Genomic DNA, 22,111 nt, shown 5'->3' with positions numbered 1-22,111 from the left:
TCATTACGTCCACAAAAGACCATATTTTTTCAAAAATTTATCATATGTTTGAAACAATTGTATTTTTGGTTAATGGCAAATCTAATTTTATACTGCAGGGTTTCAGGGACGAGAATCTTCTAGGCTATGGGGGCTTTGGGCGGGTATACAGGGGCACTCTGCCTTCCGGCGAAGAAATCACCGTGAAATGCATCACGAAAGACTGCAGGGAAGGAATGAAGGAATTCATTGCAGAAATCTCCAGCCTTGGGAGATTTCAAGGGGCTGGTGCAGAAAAAATAAGCGCCTCTTCATCATCTACGACTACATGTCCAACGGAAGCCATGTATAAGAATTTTGTGTGTCTGAGGTCATGTAAGATTCAATTCTGGAGTAAACAATTTTCTTTCAAGGCTACCCTTAAAAACATTTGTGACCTTGTTCAGCTCAGCTGTTATGGAGTTGTACGCTGAACTTGTTGTTGCTAAATTTGTATGCAATTCTGACACTCAATCGTCTAAATTTAGCACTCTCTTGTTACTTAAGCAAAAGTTTTTCCTGAATTTCCTCAGATCTCAGGGTTACTTCCTCCAACCTCCATACAACATACTTTCCGACTCACAAGGAAACCCTTGTCTTATCCAATGACTAAATCTCATTTATGTGCTTCTCACTCTCATTGACAAAATTTTTAACTCTTTTTCATCCAACTCATGGTATTTTCTTGTAAACTCCTCATGCAGTGACTCATACTCCTTAAGTAATCCCATTTTTTCCACTACCTTGGCATGTGTTCCTTGCATTTCTTTTAACTCTTTCTCAATTGCTGAATCTCATAGTCAAGTCCAGCATTTTCAACAATCACTTCTTTCCCCCTTCCAATTGGGATTTCAAGTATAGATCTTGTGTGTCCTGTATTCATTTGTAGTCATTTAATTTCTTGTTTAAGATGCTTTTTAGAAATTTAATATTGATGATTCAACTTTGAGTATTGTTTGTACTTGACTGACCATATGTTGAAGTTCATTGTTTTTTTTTTCAATGTTCTATTGTCTATAATCAAAGCTTCCAACCACTTTGCTGACAAAGCTTCTTGTAACGGCCTCTCATCTTTGATAGAAGAGAGAATGTCATTAGATTCCTTCAATTGGACCTTTAATGAATTGTAATCAATGAACATTTTTTCATATTTGTGGTTCAATCGACAGACATCTACTTCATTTTTCTTCAAAATGTTTGTAGCTTTTTCCTCACATTTGCACAATGCAAACAACAATCCCTCTTCCTCAGCTTCTCATGCCTTCTACAACACTTCATGACTCCTACCCATCTCCTCAATTCCCTTTATTTTGTTGCAACTTGTGATAAAATCTTGTCCCTTTTAGATTCCCAAGATAGCTGAGTTGCCCTCGACTCTTCAGAAATCGCCTATATTTGTCTCTTCAACTACAAAATGAACTAGCTTCCATGTTCTTTCTTTCTAAATACATTGACTAGCATTCTTCTTACAAAACAAACTAGCTTTCATGTTCTTTCTTTCTAAATACATTGATTGGCATTCTTCTTCTTTCTCTGCGATGTCTTCCTCTAACAACTCAACCATTTCCATCTATTCAAAAATTGCAACTTATGATTCGTTTTCCTTCTTTATAAGCTCTTTTTCAAACTCCTCTCCAAATCACTCTTGCACTTGTTTTTCAATTTCAGCAACCTTTGCATCAAGCTAAATCATTGCTTCCCTCTCTGAACTTTGATAAAAGCTCAATACTCTTAGCTTCGAAAGACCTGCAAGCTACTTTTGATTTTTTTTATTAAGATAAACGAGTTCTACAAGGATCTGAAACCCAATTCCATCAAAAAATAAACAGAGTTAAACCAGAGTCTAAACAACTGCTAAACAACAATAGAAACATGGGAAGCACCCCAAAGAGACTAACATCAAAAAACACAACGCAAGCAAAAAAATACAAACCAGAAAACAACTAACTAATATCTTTCAAGAGCTCGATATTCTTCTAGATCGTCCTATTGTTGATCATTTCGAGTTCATCCATGATAAATCTCAAACTCCCCTTTCTTGTTTTTTCCTCCTGGTCCTGGTAGAGGGCCCCATGGAAGTCTTGACATCTTGGTCCTTCTTGTCCAAGTTAATGTCAGAGGACATGTCGGATCTGATCAAATGAGCTTTCTGAATCGCAATTTCCTCGTTCACTCTTTTGAGACCTTCCGCACTGTTATACATTGCCTCCTTACTGATCTCCACTAAACCCTTGAGTTTACCCTTTAAGTCCTGAATATCATTCTCCATCCTATCAATCCTAGCCTCATGCTCGGTTTTCATGACCTTGATATCCTCCGTAATTTTTGGGTCAACTTCAGAAGTTTATCAGCTTTATCAGGTGTCAGATTCTTAGTGAAAGTGTCTATAATGTCCTTGATCCCCTATTTCAGAAGATTAATTTCACCAAAAACCTAGTGAAAACATTTCTCTTGGTTGAAGAACTAATTACCCAAGAGCTTGTCAATATCCATTTCATTGCTTTTAGGCTCATTGGGTTCCACAATGAGGGGAATATCAAGTTTAATTTCATCCAAGCTACTTTTGATTGTTCTCTCAACTGCATAATAGAATATTCCAAGCTTTTTTTTACTTCCATTACTGCTTTGAATTCATCTCCTTTCTTTGCAATATCTTCATTCAAACTTTTCTCAGATTTTGAAAGTGCTTGTTGGTCTTTTTTTTTTCCTTCTTTGATAAGGCATTTATTTCTTCTGTTTAGGTTGCAATATCTTAGATATCCTATCATCATTGTTCAAATGAGCTACAAAGTTGTTGTTTGTTGGAACAATTTGTCCATTTTTAGCATGTGGAGGTCTATTCTAATTTTTATTATTAATAGAATCATAGGAGCATAGCAGTAAAAATATTTTAGGGAAAAAATGACAAACTAAAAGTACTGGATTTTTTAAATAATTGAGATTGAAACGAGAAAAAATTGGATTAAAAAATATATATATATTAAAACATGTTGAAAAAGAAATAAAATCTACTTGTCTTTGAAATTTAAGGCATTTCTATAGCATAGAGATATAGAGAGAAAATAAAATAGAGAGTTTAGCCCATGAATTGTCCAAATGAAAAGTTTGTCTATAATAGCAGAATGCAATCTAGCATGTAAGCTTTGCTACTAAATGATTCTTTGGTAAGTTTTGTACGAAGTTGAAAAATTATTGCTAAGTTAACAATAGAATAGTTCCATGATATGCGAGTCTTGTTGTATAATGTAAGTGGAAAGTAAAATGTTATTAACAACATTGCATTCTAAATTATTATTAATATCAAAAGAATGTTTAATCACAAAGACTGTACTATCATAATAACCTTTGAAAACTTAATAGGACTTCAAAAAAATTACAATAAACATGTTTGCATTCTAGTAGGATAAAAGAAAAAAAAAACATTTTATCAGTATGATTTTTTTAAGTAGGAAACTTTAAAGAATATATCATACAAATAAAAATCTAATCGGTTGATAAAAGAGAAACCATTTCTCATAACAAGTAGAGTCAAATGGGCATAGAAATGCATTTTCAAAGATTCAAAGTACAAAACCAAGTCAAATTCAAAAGCTTAAATTCTATTAAACCAAACTATTTAAGTCAAAATACTGATTCATATTAAGTAACTTTGTGGAAGATAGACATTAAAACACATTTTAGGATAGATATACATAATATCAAAATAAGCATACAAAGTCGCAATGACTAAGACTTGATGTAACAAATATTAGATATATTGGTGCAATATTGGGTTACGTTAAACATTACGCTGATGTTTTTATGTAGCCAAGGGTTTTTGTACTACAACTTGAGAGAACTATAAAATGTTACAAAGACAAAATATGACCTACACATAACAATACCTCTTCACTTCTAGTAATGACACTATCTAAAAAGTTGAAACTTTAGCATTGTCATATTCATCAAGCAAAGCAATGATATGATAGAGGGTCTAAATTAACATTAAATTCAGCCCATTAAGCCAAGAATATGGATTATTTCTTTGCAGATAACTAATTTACAAGGCTATCACTATAGAAAAAGATAGACTATCAAATGTTGTTTGGACCAAACAACCAACCAATCTTCATAGTGACAATTTATTTATTCATAAAATCAAGATAGGAAGTAGGCACAAAATCAAGCCATCATAAAGTAGACATAAGATATATAGACACAGTGAGCTAAAATATAAGATCAGAATATAGATCATTCATTTGTTATAACAATAAAATACTCTCTTTGGATGGAAGTCTCACCAAAATAAAATGTATGTATGCTTTTTATCTTTTTAATTGAAATTGAAAGATTCTTGAGATGTGCACATTGAGATTGTTATTTAACATTTGATGTAGATAAGAAGTAGAGACAAAATTAAACCATAATAAAGGAGACATAAAATATGAAGTATTAACAATGAGCAAAGATATAACCTCAAAATATGGACCATTCACTTGTAATAACAAATTAATTTCTATCCTCTTGGAAGCCTTTGTCGTCTTCCTTGTGCCAAGACTTCCCTTGTTGTGGTTTGTGGCCAGGAGGTTGTGGAGAATATTGATTTCTATCAACATAGTGCTTTGGTCTGCAGATTTGCTAGGTTTTGGCCTTCTCTTCCAGACCTTCATCGCTGGGTGAGTGATTCTTGGAAGCCTTTAGTTGCTCATGGCATTGAGCTTTTCCCTTGTGCTAAAGGCTTTTTCATTGCTTCTTTTACCTCTACTCTTGACCGTGATTTGGTTCTGGGAAAGCTGTGGACTTGGGGGGATCACTCTCTCATTATTAAGCCCTGGTCTTCTTCCTTCAACCCCTTTACTGAATCTCTCTCTATTCGTCCGATTTTGGTCCGCCTCCCCAATCTCCCTCTCCATTTCTGGGAGCCTTCTTGTTTCAAGGCCATTGGTAACTCCATTCGCAGCTTCTTGAAGGTTGATGATGCCATGTTCTCCATGGGTCATTCTACCTTTGCTCGCCTATTAATTGATGTCAACATATCTCTAGCCCTCCCTAGGGATATGGTTCTTATGGTTGGGGATAGGCCATGGACTCAACCGCTAGATTATGAGGGCCTCTCCTTTCACTGTCGAAGGTGCTTCTCAATGGGACACTTAGCTTCAGATTGTTCTCTCTCTCACCACAGAGGCATTGCTACTTGGTGGAAGGATGCTACTGAAGATCACTTGACAATTAATGCTTCAGACTCTGTCTCAGTTGAATCCTCTCGAGATGAGGTGCCCCTTGCTACTGATGAAGCCTTTGTTGATGTTATTGTTGTCATGGACTCTTCTGGCCCCTTGGCTCCTACATCTATTGCTTCTGCTCCACAACTTCGCTCCTCCTGGCAATTCTACTCTTGATGTTGTTCTTCAACAATAATCTGATGTAGTTCTGCAGCACTAGTTTGGCGGTGACTCTGCAGGGTCTTCCCTGCCTGATTTTTCTTTAAATGTTCCTAATGATAGTTTTTCCTGGACGATTGTTTGTTGTAGGCGGAAGGGAAAATCTACCCCCCTTTCCCAGCCCCCCCTTCGTCAATTTTTGGGTATTTCTCCCGACTCTTGAATTGGGTTGGGTTGTTGCAGGTTTGGCAGGTTTGTTTGGCTTGTCTAACTTTGTTTGTTTGGGGTTTGCACCCTTGCTTGGTCTGTTTAAAATTGAGAACCTTTTGGCTATGTAAAGGGTCAACGCCCTAGTTAACGTTGCTTTTTTAATCAAAAATAAATTAATGATTTAAGGCTTAATATCTTGTTAATTTAAATTGAAAGATCCTTGTGATGTGCACATTAAAAAATTTATTTAACAATTTATTCATCTATTTGTATGTACTAGTTGAATTTTATGTCAATACTATTTATATGGCATGAAGTTATAGAATGTATTCGCAGTAGTGTTACAACAACAAAAAACTCTGACTCAAACGCACCACTTTTTGACTCCTCGCGAATTTGCAACTAGTTGTGCCTTCTATGGATGTCTCAACAAACTCCCAGTTGCATTGTGCCCTAAAAATATCACACAACGCACTATTCATTAAATATTTCACCATTTTGCAAGTTTTGAGGGTTTCACAAATTGGCAGGAGATTGATTAAGGTTTCAAATGCACTTTAAATACGAATTAAATACAAAAAAGTGTTGAAAATTATGGTCAATGATTTTTAAAAAGGGGGCATTTTTGTGGGGAAAAAATTGTCTACGAAACATATTCACAAAAAATCAGATATAGTCAATTTTTTTTGGAAATTTCTGCTTCTTTGGTTAGGAGGTTTGCTTGTCTATCATGACTTCCACCCTCCATTTTATCCACAACTTAACACCATCCTTGTGTCTGTTTTAATAAGAAGAGCGCAATTGTTTGTTCTTCTGAAAATATAGTCCAAGATTGAGGAAAAACCCTTTGTTAGTAGTTCAGAGACATTCAATTCATACCTCACAACCACCATGTAAGTCCAGCCAAGAAAGGAAGCTTTGTTTTGCTTTCGCCACCTACCTGGGCCTCCTCAACCTATCGAGCGACGACAAAGATTACAACAACCTAATTCAATGCAATATTGTGAGAAATGTAAAGAGGAGGCTTTCAAATGACTATATTAACTAGAATGCACTTTCAAAATAATACAATTCAAGTTCTTGAGAGATTTTTGAGGTTGTGGGTTAACAAACCCAAACCCATGGTGTGTGTTTTTATCTTTTTATGACGGAAAAAGGTGTGTTTTTTGATTTGTATAGATCATGTTTCATTTGTGTGTTAAAAAATGTTTACATATAGAAAAAATGACTTTTGGCCACTTTTTTATCTTTAATTTGATGCACTCACCAAAGTTTGGATGTTTGTACTAGTTTTTGGTTATTACAAGCCTACTCGAGAACTCTAAAATCTTAAAGTTCTATTCAATATCGATAATCTAGAAACAAAACACCCTTGCAAATGCCTTTGCCTACAAAATATGCAAACATATTGAAATAGTTAGTTTTAAGTATGTTAACGTGGAGGTGTATGGCTCATGGCAAGCCTAGCAAAAGTCCATGTTATCAATCTTTTCAAAATTACACAATTGAACAAAAAGGTGAAGATTTCAAGTAGTTTGTAGTTAGTACACTACATGAAAACCCCAATACACTAAGAATTACTTGAATTTAAAGAATATTAAATTTTAGAGAATACAAACACCCTTTCAAATGTCTTCACCTATAAAACCATCAAGCAAATAGTTAAAACCTAGTGCAATGCAATAAGAAATGTCAACATGTTAACAAGTATGGAAAAAGAGGCATGTAATAATAGATTTAAGCTAATGCACAAGGGTTTAGCAAGTAGAGACAAAGTAGTAACTTAAACTAAAGTAACAGCATTGCAAATGCATTTAGTGTCATGAAAGTCAAGTTAAGGTGTTAGGAAAGTAGGAATTGCAAGCAAATATTCAACTAGAAAGTCTCCAAAATTGTTAGTTTGTAATTACTACAAGATTAATTGAAAACCATGCATTCTTAAGAATCATTTGTATGTCAAGAATCTAAACTTGTAGGAAACAATTAAATCCTTGCAAATGCCTTTCCTTGAAAAAATCTAGGAAATGTACATAATTAAACCTTAATTTAACTTCAATAAGAGTCTTTAGCAAGATGACATGGGAAAAATATGCACATGACAGATCATTTGAGCTAGTACATGAGGGTATTGCATACAAATATTCAACTTAAAAGTATTCAAAACTAAGTGGTTTCAATGTCAAAGATATACCCAATACTAATGGATAAATCATGAACCCCCACAAACGAAGTTATACTAATGTAAAAATACTTAACTAATCAACACATTACTTACATGGATGATGGTCCCCACATAAACAATCAACAATAGAAAAGAAGACTAAAAATCAATGAGACATCAATATCTTTCCAAAGATCGATCGAGCTCCAATTATAAAGATGAAAATCCTAAAACAAAACAAATGAAAAAAAATTGTGATATTTTCTCAGTATTGCTTGATATCATGCATCTTACTAATCTCTTATACTATAGAAACATTTACAATTTGAATAGAGTGCAAAATAATATTACACCCTTTTAAATCTTATTATATTATATGTAGAATACTTTTTATATAAACAAATGATGATGATGTGTGCAAGTCATATGTAATTTTTGCAAAAGATTAATTTTTTTACTTTTAAAAAAAAAATTCTTTTATACTTGATATCAATGTCTCCACAACCTCGAAATAATTCCATCAATTTTGTTGTTGCACATTATTTTGGGGAGAATTGTGTTCCACTGTAAAAAACCAAATATACATCAAATCTGATGGCATGGGCTTACGAACTTGCGGCGCCAGTATAGTCGGAACTTGGTACACGTCTTCTTCTTCCTTGACTTCTTGTCTGCTATGATTTTAGTCCTCACTCCACGAGAAGATCGCCATATGGACTGGGCGATTTTCAACAATGTCTTGTATAATACCGTATAAAATATCTTGTGGATGATCCAAATGTTGAGCTCACTAATATAAACATTATTCATCATCATCAGAAAAGGAGTGATGCATCATTCATGATAGATCATATTTGGAGAGTAATAAAAAAAAAATTAAAAATAGGTTTTGGTCATAAAATCAAACCATTGTAATGTATATGAGCTCATAAGCTTGTATATTGTAGCTTGAGTGTGTTTATGTATCATTAAAGGCTAAGGTCTCATACTATAGTCTTCTCAGACAAACTTTAGTATGTTTATGTGTGTTTGTGGATTTGGTTGCATGGTTGGACAATCTTTAAGTGGACCTACCAATCATGACTACATCACTTAATATTGTGCATCCTAGTTATCTCTTATCTGCTTTGTGGAAGTGATCACAAAATGTAGAAGAATTACATAGTAGCATTACCATGTTTCGATTCTTATGATATTTTCAGTGAAATGCCTTTTATGTTGCAACTGATTACTATAATGCTTATAACTCATATATGTAGTTCTATATTAACTCTATGCAGTCCACATCATTTTGAAGATTAATTTTTAATTAAAAAATTTAAGAATATTACCTTTTAGAAATCACATTTAAATTTTTATCATTGAAAAAGAAAAAGAAATTATCTAAATTGAAAAAATATTTTAATATTAAAATCCACATCTATCACTTTTTAGAAACTAAAGCGATAAATAAAATCAATAATAACCTCCTAACTTGAATCTAAATTATCTTCTCACCATTTTTTAATTCATCTCAATATTTGTTTGTTATTTTTTCATAAATAAGTCTATTTACATGAACTGTCATCCATCCATACAAAAGTAAATCCAAAAACAATAAGCCTTTGAATCTTTTAACATGGATTTTCCTAATCAAAATTACATCCACACTACAATACCAAAGCTAAACCAACACAAAGAGAGACTCCTATTTCCTTTATTTTTTGGAATAAAAACTTGTAACTGCTTATACCGTGACATCAATAATATATATAGGAAGTTTCGTAACAAAAATGGATTTCATGTTTATGATTTTAAATTTTATAAATTAATATAATATTATAAAAGTGCTTTCAAAATATGAAATATTAAAGATAATTATATATAAATCATTATATCAAAAGGAGGAGGTTGATCATCTTGAGGAAGAGGATTAGTTCATGAAGAAGGCTTTCTTGAAGAGGATTTAATGTCACATATTCGTCTAACACATCATGTATAATCTAAGAAACATGCACCCTCTATTTTGGTGGGAGAGGGATAATCACTCTCAGGTTCATATTATTTTAGTTTGGAGATGCCCACCTTAAGGGTTCACGAGAAATCTTCCCACATGTAGGTGAACTCTAATCCCTCTCCTAAGGAAAGGAGAGGAAGTGGTTAAGCTATCAAATTGCATTGCTTTGAGTATAGTTTTTAATTCTAATAATGTCCTTGGTTTGCTTACATTCATCAATGCATGGTCTTGGACATTTAAATGTTATACGATACATATATATATATCGTATGAATCTAGTTGATCTATATATTTTAGGTTAGAGAACAAACAAATCAAACACGAGAAATAAAAATGAAAAGAAAAAATATACTATAACATTTTGAATAGAATCTAATAGCTTAAGAATTCTCATACCTTGCTACTCTCCTTTTTCTTTGGCCAAATTTTTTAATTGATTTAATGATTTAATGATTTTAAACAAACTAGAAAAACATCCAAGTAGAAATTTAGATGTTTATGATATCTTAATGATCTCCAAAGTTGCCGCAATGCTTCTCGATGCTTTTTAATATACTTTTTAATGGATAAGTGCTCTAGTTGGTAGATCTCTAAAATATGTTAGGGCTTGTTCTTTCATACAACATTCTAGCTCCATAACTTAAAATATTTTGTTTTTGAATTGGTGGAAAACAACAAATTCAAAGTGATTTGAGCCTATATTTAAATTAGATTTTGGAAGTTTGGGAGTCAAATTGGCCACGTAGTTGTCAACTAAGGTGGAAAACAACATATGTAAAAGTTAGGTCCAAACTATTGTGGGATAGGGACTCAAAATCTAATATAGTGTGGAGTGTATCCTAACTCTTGCGCATAACTACACAAATTGTTCATTAATTTATCATACTCAAAGCAAATTCAATCAAAGTGAGTCCAAAATAAATAGAGAATAAACCTAAGAATACTGTTTTCATCCTTACAATGTCATTTTATTTAAACTTAAAGATAACTCAGACAACATCTATGAAGAAAAACCTAATCTATTTATTTTTATATGTTTCCTTGGGATTAAAAGGGAAATGTTGTGTTTATGATAAAGGGGTTCTTAGGTTCACAATATAGACCTATTAATCTAAAAGAAACATATTAAAATAAATATATTATTATAAGTTAAAAATAGATTTCATTTGAAATATGTAATGTCATATAATTATATATTTATTAAATATAAATAATAATAAAATAATTTAGATATGATTGAATTATAAAAAAATATTGAACTAACTTTAAATTATTTTTGTTGTCTATTTCAAACATTCTTCTTATTTATTTAACTTTTTGAAACCAATAATTTTACATGGATATATTTTTCATATATGAAATTTATGTTTTTCATTAAAATAACATCATAATTAATATTTGATAATATAAAAAGATATTTAGGGGTTCATCCTGTAGTGTGATGGTTAAGTGGTTGCATTGTTAATGGTGCACCTAAGGTTCAAATCCCCGCTTGGCTCACACAAGGTCCATGCTAGTGTGGGCTATCATATAAGGTGGACGCATAGAAGGAGGAGGTCATACACTTGCATGCAACATCAGAGAGATAAGGAGATGCCTACACGCATGAAATATTAGGATGGCAAAGGAGATATAAGTATGGAATTGTCAAACATCTCTAAAGATGAGGTTCCTAAAAAATGTGGCCTCACTGATTCATAGGTCTAGTCAAAAGCATTGTTCAACACCTTAAAAACAGTCCAGTACCGATAAAAAATATATATAAAAAGATATTTAATAAATTAAAAAGAGATACTAAATTATTTGACTCAAATATTTTCTTTATAAATAAGCATTATATTGAACAAATTTAGTATAATATGTAAGTAAAAAAAGTTCCTTTCCAAACAAAAAAGTATAAATTGAAATAAATCAAATTGTTATAAATAATAAAGTAGCTTTATAATCTATATAATAAATGATCTCATAGTAATTTTGTATGTGCAAGTGTTCATTTTTCAAGATTTATAATGTCATCACAACAAATCTATCTAAGGTCCAAGTATATTCATTAGTGATAGATCATACTCCGTGACACTTTGTCATTGAAATTTTTTGTTAAAACTTAAAACTTTTTATATGCTTTGTGCATGGTCCTATATCTGTACCCATGCATACCTATGGCTTTTGTCAAATTGTTGAAGGATGTTAGAAAGTTTTCCATTACAACTCGTCAATTCTAATTGTTTAAATTTTAAAATTTTCTAATATTTTATGAACATAACTAATTGGTAGAAGTAGCAATTATTTGTTTGAAAGAAAGAAGAAGTAATGTTAGAGTATGTATGGGGTTTACCCCACAGTGTGACGGTAAAGTCATGAGCCCCGGAATGGGGAGGTCAATGGTTCGAGTCTCTTGCAAACCTTCGCGCTAGTGGCGGACGATGAGTGACAGGTTGTACTCCCCACACGCACTCATGGGTATTGTTGTCAAGCGCCATGACTTAGCCCAACTGTAGGCTAGCGGTGTGATTTGGAGGTCTTTGATGCAGAGTGATAAGGAGTTGAGGAAGAGCGATAAGGAGTTGTTGTGGAGTGATAAGGAGTTGGTTGTGGAGCGATGAGGAGTTGGTTAGGGAGATATAAGGTGTTTGGAGAGATAAGGAGGGAGGCATAAGGAGTCTTGTGGAGAGAGAAGGAGATATGGAGAGATAAGGAGCGAGAGATATAAGGAGTATTGTGGAGAGATAAGGAGAAGGGATATATAAGGAGTATTATGGTTATGAAGGACCGATATGCTGCATGAGACCCCACTGGTTCATAGCTCCAGTCAAAAGCGACTATATTGTAGGGGCGAGACCCCATATTTTCTTAAGTTAATGGAATGTTGTAGAGCAGCTGAAATTGTAATACTTGTTACCGATAAAAAAAAATGTTAGAGTATGTATATTATAGAGAGAGAAAATTTTGATATTTCTTACAAGATGAAAATACATAGCATGTTTAAGAGGTTTTGACGTAATTGTTTATAGATTCCAATAAAATATCATATCACATTCAATTAGAAAAAAATGGTGTACAAATTATGTTTTGAAAAAGATTTGTGAAAGTGAATGTAAATTTTATGAGCCTTTTTAAGTATTCTTGTCTAACTTTTTGGGAGAATATTGAATTATCTTGCATCAATAGGTAGTTCCCCTCTAATTGAGGACCATTACATTCTAGCATGGAGCTTCACAACTGGTAGTGGCAATGCTCTAGATATAGACATTTTCAATCTTCCTTCCTTTTAGGCCAACCTTAAACCACACACACTAAGCAACATATTAAGCGTAGAGAATGTCAGTCAACTCTGAGTGTTTAACACTTTTAATTCTAGAAGTCAAAGCTTAGTGTGTGTGATTTAAACAGTTTATTCCTTTTATGTCAAAATCCCCAAGTTCCACAATTCTACAAAGTTCATACCCATTATTATAATATGTTTAGTAGCTATCATCTCGAGACTCATTCTCAACAATCAACTATAACAAAGGAAACTTGAAATCAATAAGAAACCGATATATTCTCAAAAATCTACCAAACTCCAATTGTAAAGATGCTAAAACAAAACAAATAGAAAAAAAAACCTTAATGTGCTCTCTATATTACTTGGTATCATGCATCTTACTAGTCCCTTGTTTCATAAAGACTTTTATACTATGAATATATTGCAAAGTAATATTATCCTCTTTCTATATAAACAAGTGATGATGATGATAATGTGTGCAACTCATTAAAAAAATATTACTTTTTATACTTCCATCAATGTCCCCCACAACCTCAAAAATGGTTCCATCAATTTTGTCGTTGCGCTCCATGTAAAATTCAAATATAGACCAAATCCGATGTATGGGCTTAGGAACTTGCGGCGTCACTAGAGTTGGAACTCGCTCCACGTTTTCTTCTTTGACTTCTTATTCAATCTTTACATTTTTAGTCCTCCTCGACTACCTCACTCCACGACAAGATCGCCACATGGACTCAAAATTATCTTTCCCCTCTAAAAAGGATGCTCGTTTTTCTGGACTCTTCTCCCCATTACAACACAAACCGCCCACTCAAAAGAAACACTACTCAGAGAGATCTAATTCAATAGCGAAGATGCAGATTCTGATTCTCTGCCTCTCAATCATTCTAACGGCAGCTCAGGGTGTTCACCAGAACACAACTTTCGTCTTCAACCACTTCAACACCACAACCACAATCAAATATGTTGCGGCTGCCTCCATACAATCCAACGCAATCCGCCTCACAAATCACTCCGAGCGCGTCATTGGCCGTGCCTATTTGGACAAGGCCGTCCCCATGAAAAGAAATGGCTCTGTAATCTCATTCAGCACAAGTTTCATATTCGCCATCGTCCCACATGCCCGCTCGGGCGGGGCCGACGGGCTCTGCTTCGTCATGACGCCCACCACCGCTCTCAAAGGCGCTTTCGCCACGCAGTACCTGGGCCTCCTCAACATATCCAGCGATGGTAAAGACTACAACCATCTTTTCGCTGTAGAATTCGACACAAGTCAGAGCATTGGCGTAGATAATAAGGACGGCAACCATGTGGGAATCGATCTCAACGGCGTCAAATCGTTGTTGGCTGAACCTGCTGGTTATTGGGAAGGGAACAGTTTGACGCCCATTAATCTGAAGAGCGGGCATAATATAAGGGCCTGGATCGACTATGACGGCGCTTCTAAACAGCTGGACATAAGTATTGCAGCAATTGGAGAGGCGAAGCCGCAGAAAGCCCTGGTGTCGAAGAAAGATTTGGATTTGGACGGTATTATAGAAGAGTACATGTACGTTGGGTTTTCTGCGTCTACAGGTAACGTCTTTTCCCTTGTACACTACCTAAGGTTCTTGATTTTTCATCCCTCTTTCTATAAAGATTACAATTGCACATCTAATAAAAGCTCAAAAATCTATTTTATTGCATGTCTATTACTCAGACGGAATACGTAGAGATAATGGTTGCTGTATCACAAGGAAAACAAATCTTGGCATAATAAATTGAGTATATAAAAATGTGTCCTCTTCGTTTTCAATAAATCTTTTTGTGATGTCTTCCAGGTTTTAATGATCTTAGATGTTAATGCAATCTTAGGTCTGGTATGTTTTGAAGATCTGAGATGTTAATGCAGTGTTCTTACATGTTTGGATATGTTTTTATGAATACATCAACATTTGTCTAGTCACATCTTAGCAGCATAAATTGAAATGATAAGTTTAGCCCGTACCCCACAACCACTATTCACATTCCAGTCAAAAAAGAGAGCTAACTTTTCGTGTTCCCTCACCACCTAAGAATTAAAAAACTACCAAAAGGCACTGCTGAGAAAAACGAGTTCAATGTTCTGGTGTCGAAGAAAGATTTGGATTTGGATTTTTCATCTTTCTTTCTGTAAAGATTGTAGTTGCGCGTCAAATTTTATTTTATTAGAAGTTCAAAGTCTAATCTCCCAATTACTTTTTCTTGGAATTACATCCACGCTACGATACCAAACCTAAACCAGCACAAAGGGGGACTCCTCTTTCCTTTCTTTTTGAATAAAAATTTGAAACAGTTTATAATGTCACATCAATAAAAATGTATAAAGTATATATATATAGATAGATGAAGGTTTTGTATAAACTATATAAATATATATATGAAGGTTCTATATACATTATATATATGAAAGTTTTATATAAACTATCTATACGAATATTTGAAAAAAAAAAATTGTATTATTATGATCTTAAAGTTTTAAAAATTAATATAATATTATAGAAGTGTTTTTAAACATGAGATATTAATAATAATTATATATTTATGTTATTATATGAGGTTCATTATTTCTAAAGGAATATTACTTCATGAAGAAGGCTTTCTTGAAAAGGATTTAATGTTATCTATTTGTCTAACACATCATCCATAACCTAAAGAATATGCTCCCTCTATTTTAGTGGGAGAGGAACAATCACTCTCATGTTCATGCTATTATAGCTTGGACACACACCTTAAGGGCCCACGAGAAATCTTCCCACATGTAATTAAGCTCTAATCCCTCTCTTAAAAAGGGGAGAAGAAGTGGATGTAGCTATCAAACTGCATTTCTTGGAGTATAGGATTTATTATTTGTAATAATGACCTTGGTTTGATTAGATGAATGGATGATATTAGATATTGAAATGCTATAAGATACATCTATTGTGTGAATCTAATTGATTTATATATTTTATGTAAGAAAACAAACAAATCAAACACTGGGGATAAAAAAGAAAAGAAAAATTATTTTAAGCATTTTGAGAAGAATCTAATGGTTCAAGAATTAGGTTATGACAAACTTGCTAAGTTTCATTTTTCTTTAGTCAAACTATTTCATTGATTTAGTGATTTTAAACAAACTAGAAAAATCTCGATAAAAATTAGGTGTGTATGGTATCCTAATGACCTCAAATGTTGATGCAATGCTCCTAGATGCTTTTCAATATAGTTTTTAATTCATAAGTACTTATTGATGGATCCCCAAAATAAATTAGGACTTGTTCTTTTATAAAATATTCTAGCACCACAATTCAAATATTATGTGCTTGAGTTGGTGGACAACAACAATTTGAAAGTGACTTAACTTGGGCCTATATTTAGATTTTGAAACTTTGGGGGTCAAATTGTTCATTTAGTTTTCAATTAAGGTGCAAAATAACAAATGTGAAAGTTAGATCCAAACTGTTAGGGGATAGGGACTCAAAATTAATATAGTGTGCATTGTATGTCAACTCTTGCATATAACTACACAAATTGTTCATTAATTTATCACATTAAAACTAATGGTCAAAGTGAGTCTAAAATAAATGGAGAAAAATGCTAAGAATAATCTTTTCATCTGTACAATACTATTTTATTTAAACTAAAAGACAACTCACACAAGATTTATAAAAAAAAATCTAATCTATTCCTTTTATATATTTCTTTTAGATTAAAAAGAAATATTGTGTTTAAGAACCTCTATACATATGTGCATATGTATATGTAAAGAGCTTCTTAAACACAATATATACTTATTAATCCAAAAGAAATATATTTTTATAAGATGAGAGAGATTTCATTTAAATAAAATATGTAATGTCATATAATCATACATTTCTAAATTACAATTAATACAAAAAAATAGATACAGTTGAATTAGCTTAAATTCATTAAACTAACTTTTAAAATTTTTCATTATCTATTTCAAACACTATTTCTTTTTATTGAACTTTATAAAATTATTATGTTTTTCTTTAAAATAACCTCATAATTAATATTGATGATATAATTTAAAGATATTTAATAAAAAAATTAACTAAAATTATGAGTCAAATAATTTCCTTTTAAATTAGCATTATACCATACAACTTTAGTATAATGTGTAAATAAAAAATGTTCCTTTGCAAACAAAGATATCAGCATTTGGTTCATTTAAAAATACCATGTCAACCATGGGATTATATATTGATAAATTAGAAAAACATGTATTAAATCATTTTGTAAAAAGTGTTATTGTTATAGTTTGAATTGAAAGAAATTTAGAACTGGTTATCATTTAGATAAAATTACTATAAATAATTAATTGCCTTTTTACAATCTATATAATAACTCATCTCATTATAATTGTGTGCATGAGTGTTTATTTTCTAGATTTACAATGTTGTCACAACAAATACCTCTAAGGTCAAAGTTTATTCATTAATGATTGATCATACTCCATGACACTTTTTCATTGAGACATTTTTCTAAACGTTTAAACTTTTGATATGCTTTGTGCATGGTCATATATATCTAGTATCTAAGCGCATCTAAGGCTTTTGTTAAATTATCAAATGACGTTCGAAAGTTTTCTATTACAATTCATTATATCTATTTGTTTAAATTATAAAAACCTGTAATATTTTATGGGCATACCTAACTAGTAGAAGTAGCAAATATTTGTGGGAAAGAAAGAAAGAGCAATGGTAGAGTAGAGAACAAGAACAAGAAAATTTTAATATTTCTTAGAAGGTGAAAATACTCAAATATGTTTAAGTGGTTTTTGATGTAATTGTTTATGGATTCTACTAAAATACTATATTACATCTAATTGAGAAAAAATTTATGAACTTTTTTCAATATTCTTGTCTAACTTTTTGGGGGAATATTGAATTATCTTGCATCAACAGGTAGTTCTCCTCTAGTTGAGGACCATTACATTCTAGCATGGAGCTTCACAACTGGTAGTGATAAGGCTCCAGATCTAGACATTTTGAATCTTCCTTCCTTTTATGTCAAAATCCCCAAGTTCCACAATTCTGCAAAGTTCAGATCCATTATTATAATATGTTCCACAGCTATCAGCTTGGGACTCATTCTCATTACATTTTTCAAGCTAAAAAAGGAGGACTACACAGAATTCGATAAAAAATGGAAGCTGCAATATTGGCCACATAAATTTGATTACAGAGAGCTCAACTTTACCACAAAGGTAACTATATTAAATAGAAAAATATCTTATTACAACCACAAAAGATTTCAATAGCAAACTTTTTTTAATATTCAGAAACACTTTTTAACCAAATTTCCTTAATTATAACTGAAATAATAGAAACAAATTCAGAGAAAAAGGCAGGTAGCAGGGTACACACTTTTTGACACAATATTGAGTGATGAGAAGCCTGCTTTATCTTACAAAGTGTGGTCATTGCAAAGTAATATTACGCAACATTTATTTTCTTTAATGTGAAACAGAATCCTCCTGAACAAGGTATTTGGCACTCTGTTTTACCGCAGGGTTTCAGGGACGACAATCTTCTGGGCTATGGGGGCTTTGGACAGGTATACAGGGGCACTCTGCCTTCCGGCGAAGAAATCGCCGTGAAATGCATCACAAAAGATTTAGCAGAAGGAATGGAGGAATTCATGGCAGAAATTTCCAGCCTTGGGAGGCTGCAGCATCGGAATCTAGTGCCCCTCAAGGGTTGGTGCAGAAAAAATGAGCGCATCTTCATCATCTATGACTACATGTCCAACGGAAGCCTTGAAAGAAATTTGTACAGTCCAGAATTGAATCTTACATGGCGTCACAGACACAAAATTCTTACGGATGTAGCCAGCGGCCTGCTTTACTTACACGAGCAGTGGGATAAAAAAGTGGTGCACAGGGACATTAAACCCAGCAATATATTATTGGACTATGATCTGAACGGCCGGGTGGGGGATTTTGGCTTAGCAAGGTTATATGATCACAGCCAAAGACCCCAAACTACTCATGTGGTGGGCACTCTGGGGTACATTGCACCTGAGCTTATACATTCTGGTAAGGCTTCTCCTTCAACAGATGTTTTCAGCTTTGGGGCTCTTATGCTGGAGGTTGTCTGCGGAAAGAAACCTGTAGACGCCCAAGGTGTGATTTTGGTTGAGTGGGTTTGGGATCTGTATGCAAATGAGAGGTTACTGGATGCTACTGATCAGAGGCTTGGGGAGAATTACGATAAGGGTGAGGCTGAGATTGTGCTTGTAGTGGGGCTCATTTGTTCAAACCCTGATCCGCGGAAGAGGCTTGGTATGAGGAAAGTGTTGCAGATACTTTGCGGTGAGGCTGCTTTGCCTGTGGGTCTTCATGTACCTTCAGCTTTTTAACCATTCTTACATTGACATTGCAGTTTGATGCGGTTAGAATCATTTCATCCAACTGTTTTGCATTCGTCAACAGCAAACAGCGAGTGGATTTTTTATAGAAATTAAACTTGTGAATTGGTATGTTAGACCAGCAATGACAGCACAACATTCTAATCGATTCCCCCATATTAGCACAGCAAGTAAAATAGAGTTGCAATGATGGGATAGGGAGTGTTGAAGTTGTTATAGTGTATATTCGCCTGACTGCACATTTATAATTTATAATAATTTGTTATGTGAAGAGTTAAAAATTAATAAACCAATCAGGTTGAAAGGATCGGACTATTCATCAAGGTAATTGTAGGAACTTTGAATCTTTTAATTTAGATTTTGACTCCTCGTTCCATACCTCACTTCAGAAACCTCACTATCAAATGAAAAGTTTGGCCAGTTTTCTTAGAATTGCCTAATGCGGGTGTAATAACTTATATATATACAACGTCACAGTAGAACAATGAACTTGGTCCTCTCACGGAAGCATCAGAATTCATACCCTACAACGATCATTCACGTTCAAGTCAAAAAAGGAAGTTCGCTTCTCTGAATTCCCACACCGACAACAAAGAGTGCAAACATATTTTTGCTGTAAGAATTTGACACGACTGAGAGAGTAGGAATAATCGCTTTTTGTGTTTATATCCTTCTACTTTAGAGACGCCCACTGAACTTTCCAATTGAAAGCAAGCTCCTAATCCTTTATAAATGATGGGAGAAAAATTAATTGTGGCTCTAAGAGTTGCTCTACTACTAGTTGATCTTTAAGGTGTGCTTTTGGGCAACATTCTATTCATGGTGTGAGGTGTATTCTTTTAGTAATTAAGTTCGTTCTAGTTGTCTTGGAATTTTAGAGCAAGTTTTTCCTCTTTAGTGTAGATTTGAAAAAACTTTTTAAAAATTTTTAAGAGATATTTTCATTCTTAAAGATAGTGATTTTATTTTTTAGAGAGGAAAAGGAATAATGGTTTTGAAGAAATTATAAATTTTGTAACTAGCAATATAAGTTAATCTTTGAATGATATTTCAAGCAAATAAAGTTTCTAAGCAACAGATCTACTAAGATGAAAGGGCAAGAAAATGTAGTGAATCCAAGTCCAAGTTTGCTTTAGTCCACTAGGAAAGTCCAAACTAAGTGTGTGAATGAATCAAGATTGTTATAGGAGAGAAACCTCAAGCGAGGAATCCCAATATGGAGGAGTCTTTCACCTAGGGGTAGTTTTTACTACACAAATCACTAAAGAAAGCATGTAATATTGAGCTTGAGCCTCACTTGTCAAATCTATAAAGAACCAAGTCAAAGGAAAAGAAATTAAACCCTAATTATGGTTTGAATTCTTGAGAGCCAAGGAGAATGGACTACAAAGTAAGAATTTTGTATAAGAGACTCATAGTGTACTTCTTAAAATGAATGCAATAGTATCAATACTTATCCATCCATCATGCAATTAATGGTTGAAGATCAATCTTTTTTGGCATGAAGAGATAAGATCTTGAATATGAAGGATAGAATCTATAGGCACTAAATGATAAGCTTGTATCTCTTCCATAGGATATGCCAAAAAGTCTAGTCTCTAAAAGTAAGATAAACACACATGATATGGATGTCTCTTCTAAAAAACTTGTTAGCATAAATTCTTGGAGTCGCATCTAAAAGTTGATGAGGGCTATAAATGTTGTAGAACCACAAAGAGTTATGGTCAATTTAAAGGAAAGACAAGTCCTATTAAAATCATCTCTAACATATTTTGAGAAACAACATGATTGGCTAAAAAAGCCTTTAGAATGAGATAATGGGGAGTATGTGAAAACAAAATCCTTCCAAACCTTATTGATGTAAAGTGAATGAATAGAGATGCAATGCCTAAAGAGAATTTTTTAATCCTTCAAACCTTAAAAATATTAAACAATCCATTTGGCACAAACTGCAATGCTCTATCTATGGATGTTAATGATGTTAGTTCTTCTTTTATCATTAAAAAGTAAATATCCCAAACAAATCAATGAAAACCTTGATTTCACTTGGCATTAACACAAATTAAATCATGAATTATCTTTGTGATATTTTCGTAGGTCTCCTTAGGAGGTCCAACATGAGCAATAATAGTTGCATTAATGTAGTAGGTACTTTAATGTAACTCTAAAACTCGGTTATCAAGAAGAGGGGTTTGGTAGTCTAATAAGATATATTTTCCAGGTTGAAGTACATAATATCAAAAGCTGAAAGAAAGAATTCTCAAAATCAAAGGGAATGCCAAGAATCTCAATTGTTTACCCTTTGGATATCATTTCCATGACTCTTTTAGAGCCAAACTACCCAATGAAGCATGTCTTAATGATAAAAGTGTGTCTTAATCCACTACAATTTATATCTTAAAGCTTTCTACAAATTATTAGCAGAATCCACAACTCCATAGAAGGAATATTTAATTTTTGTTAAGATGAGAAAGGAATCATCTACAAAGTGACCATTCAAAAGCTATCTATTTCAGGTAGGGAGAGAGATTCCTTTGACTAATCCTTACTCTTCTTTTTGTGCAAGGAGATAACTAAATGCTTCAATAGTTGAAAGATAAAGAGATTGAGTAAGTAGACAAGCTTGTCTAGTAGGTCAAAAATCCCAAAGCCTTTCAAATTCATGGTCATTGATGAGTTGAGAAGCTAATGAATCAAAAAAGAGGATT

General features: G+C 33.1%; 1 protein-coding gene across 1 annotated transcript in view; it reads left to right on the top strand.

Annotated features, from left to right (window-relative positions):
* The window catches only part of LOC131038822 (L-type lectin-domain containing receptor kinase IV.2-like), a 48,602-nt gene extending 29,208 nt beyond the window's left edge, over positions 1 to 19,394 (top strand). The window contains exons 3-6 of the mRNA XM_059211533.1: positions 99 to 354; positions 13,701 to 14,585; positions 17,939 to 18,240; positions 18,504 to 19,394. Coding sequence (XP_059067516.1) covers positions 99 to 354; positions 13,701 to 14,585; positions 17,939 to 18,240; positions 18,504 to 19,394 — 2,334 coding nt within the window. The remainder of the gene's footprint in view (positions 1 to 98; positions 355 to 13,700; positions 14,586 to 17,938; positions 18,241 to 18,503) is intronic.
* The last annotated feature ends 2,717 nt before the right edge of the window (positions 19,395 to 22,111 follow it).

This window comes from Cryptomeria japonica, chromosome 9 (genome assembly GCF_030272615.1).
Source record: "Cryptomeria japonica chromosome 9, Sugi_1.0, whole genome shotgun sequence".
NCBI classification, from domain to species: domain Eukaryota; kingdom Viridiplantae; phylum Streptophyta; class Pinopsida; order Cupressales; family Cupressaceae; genus Cryptomeria; species Cryptomeria japonica.
Note: the sequence above shows the minus strand (reverse complement) of the source record. Positions and strands in the feature narration are given on the sequence as shown.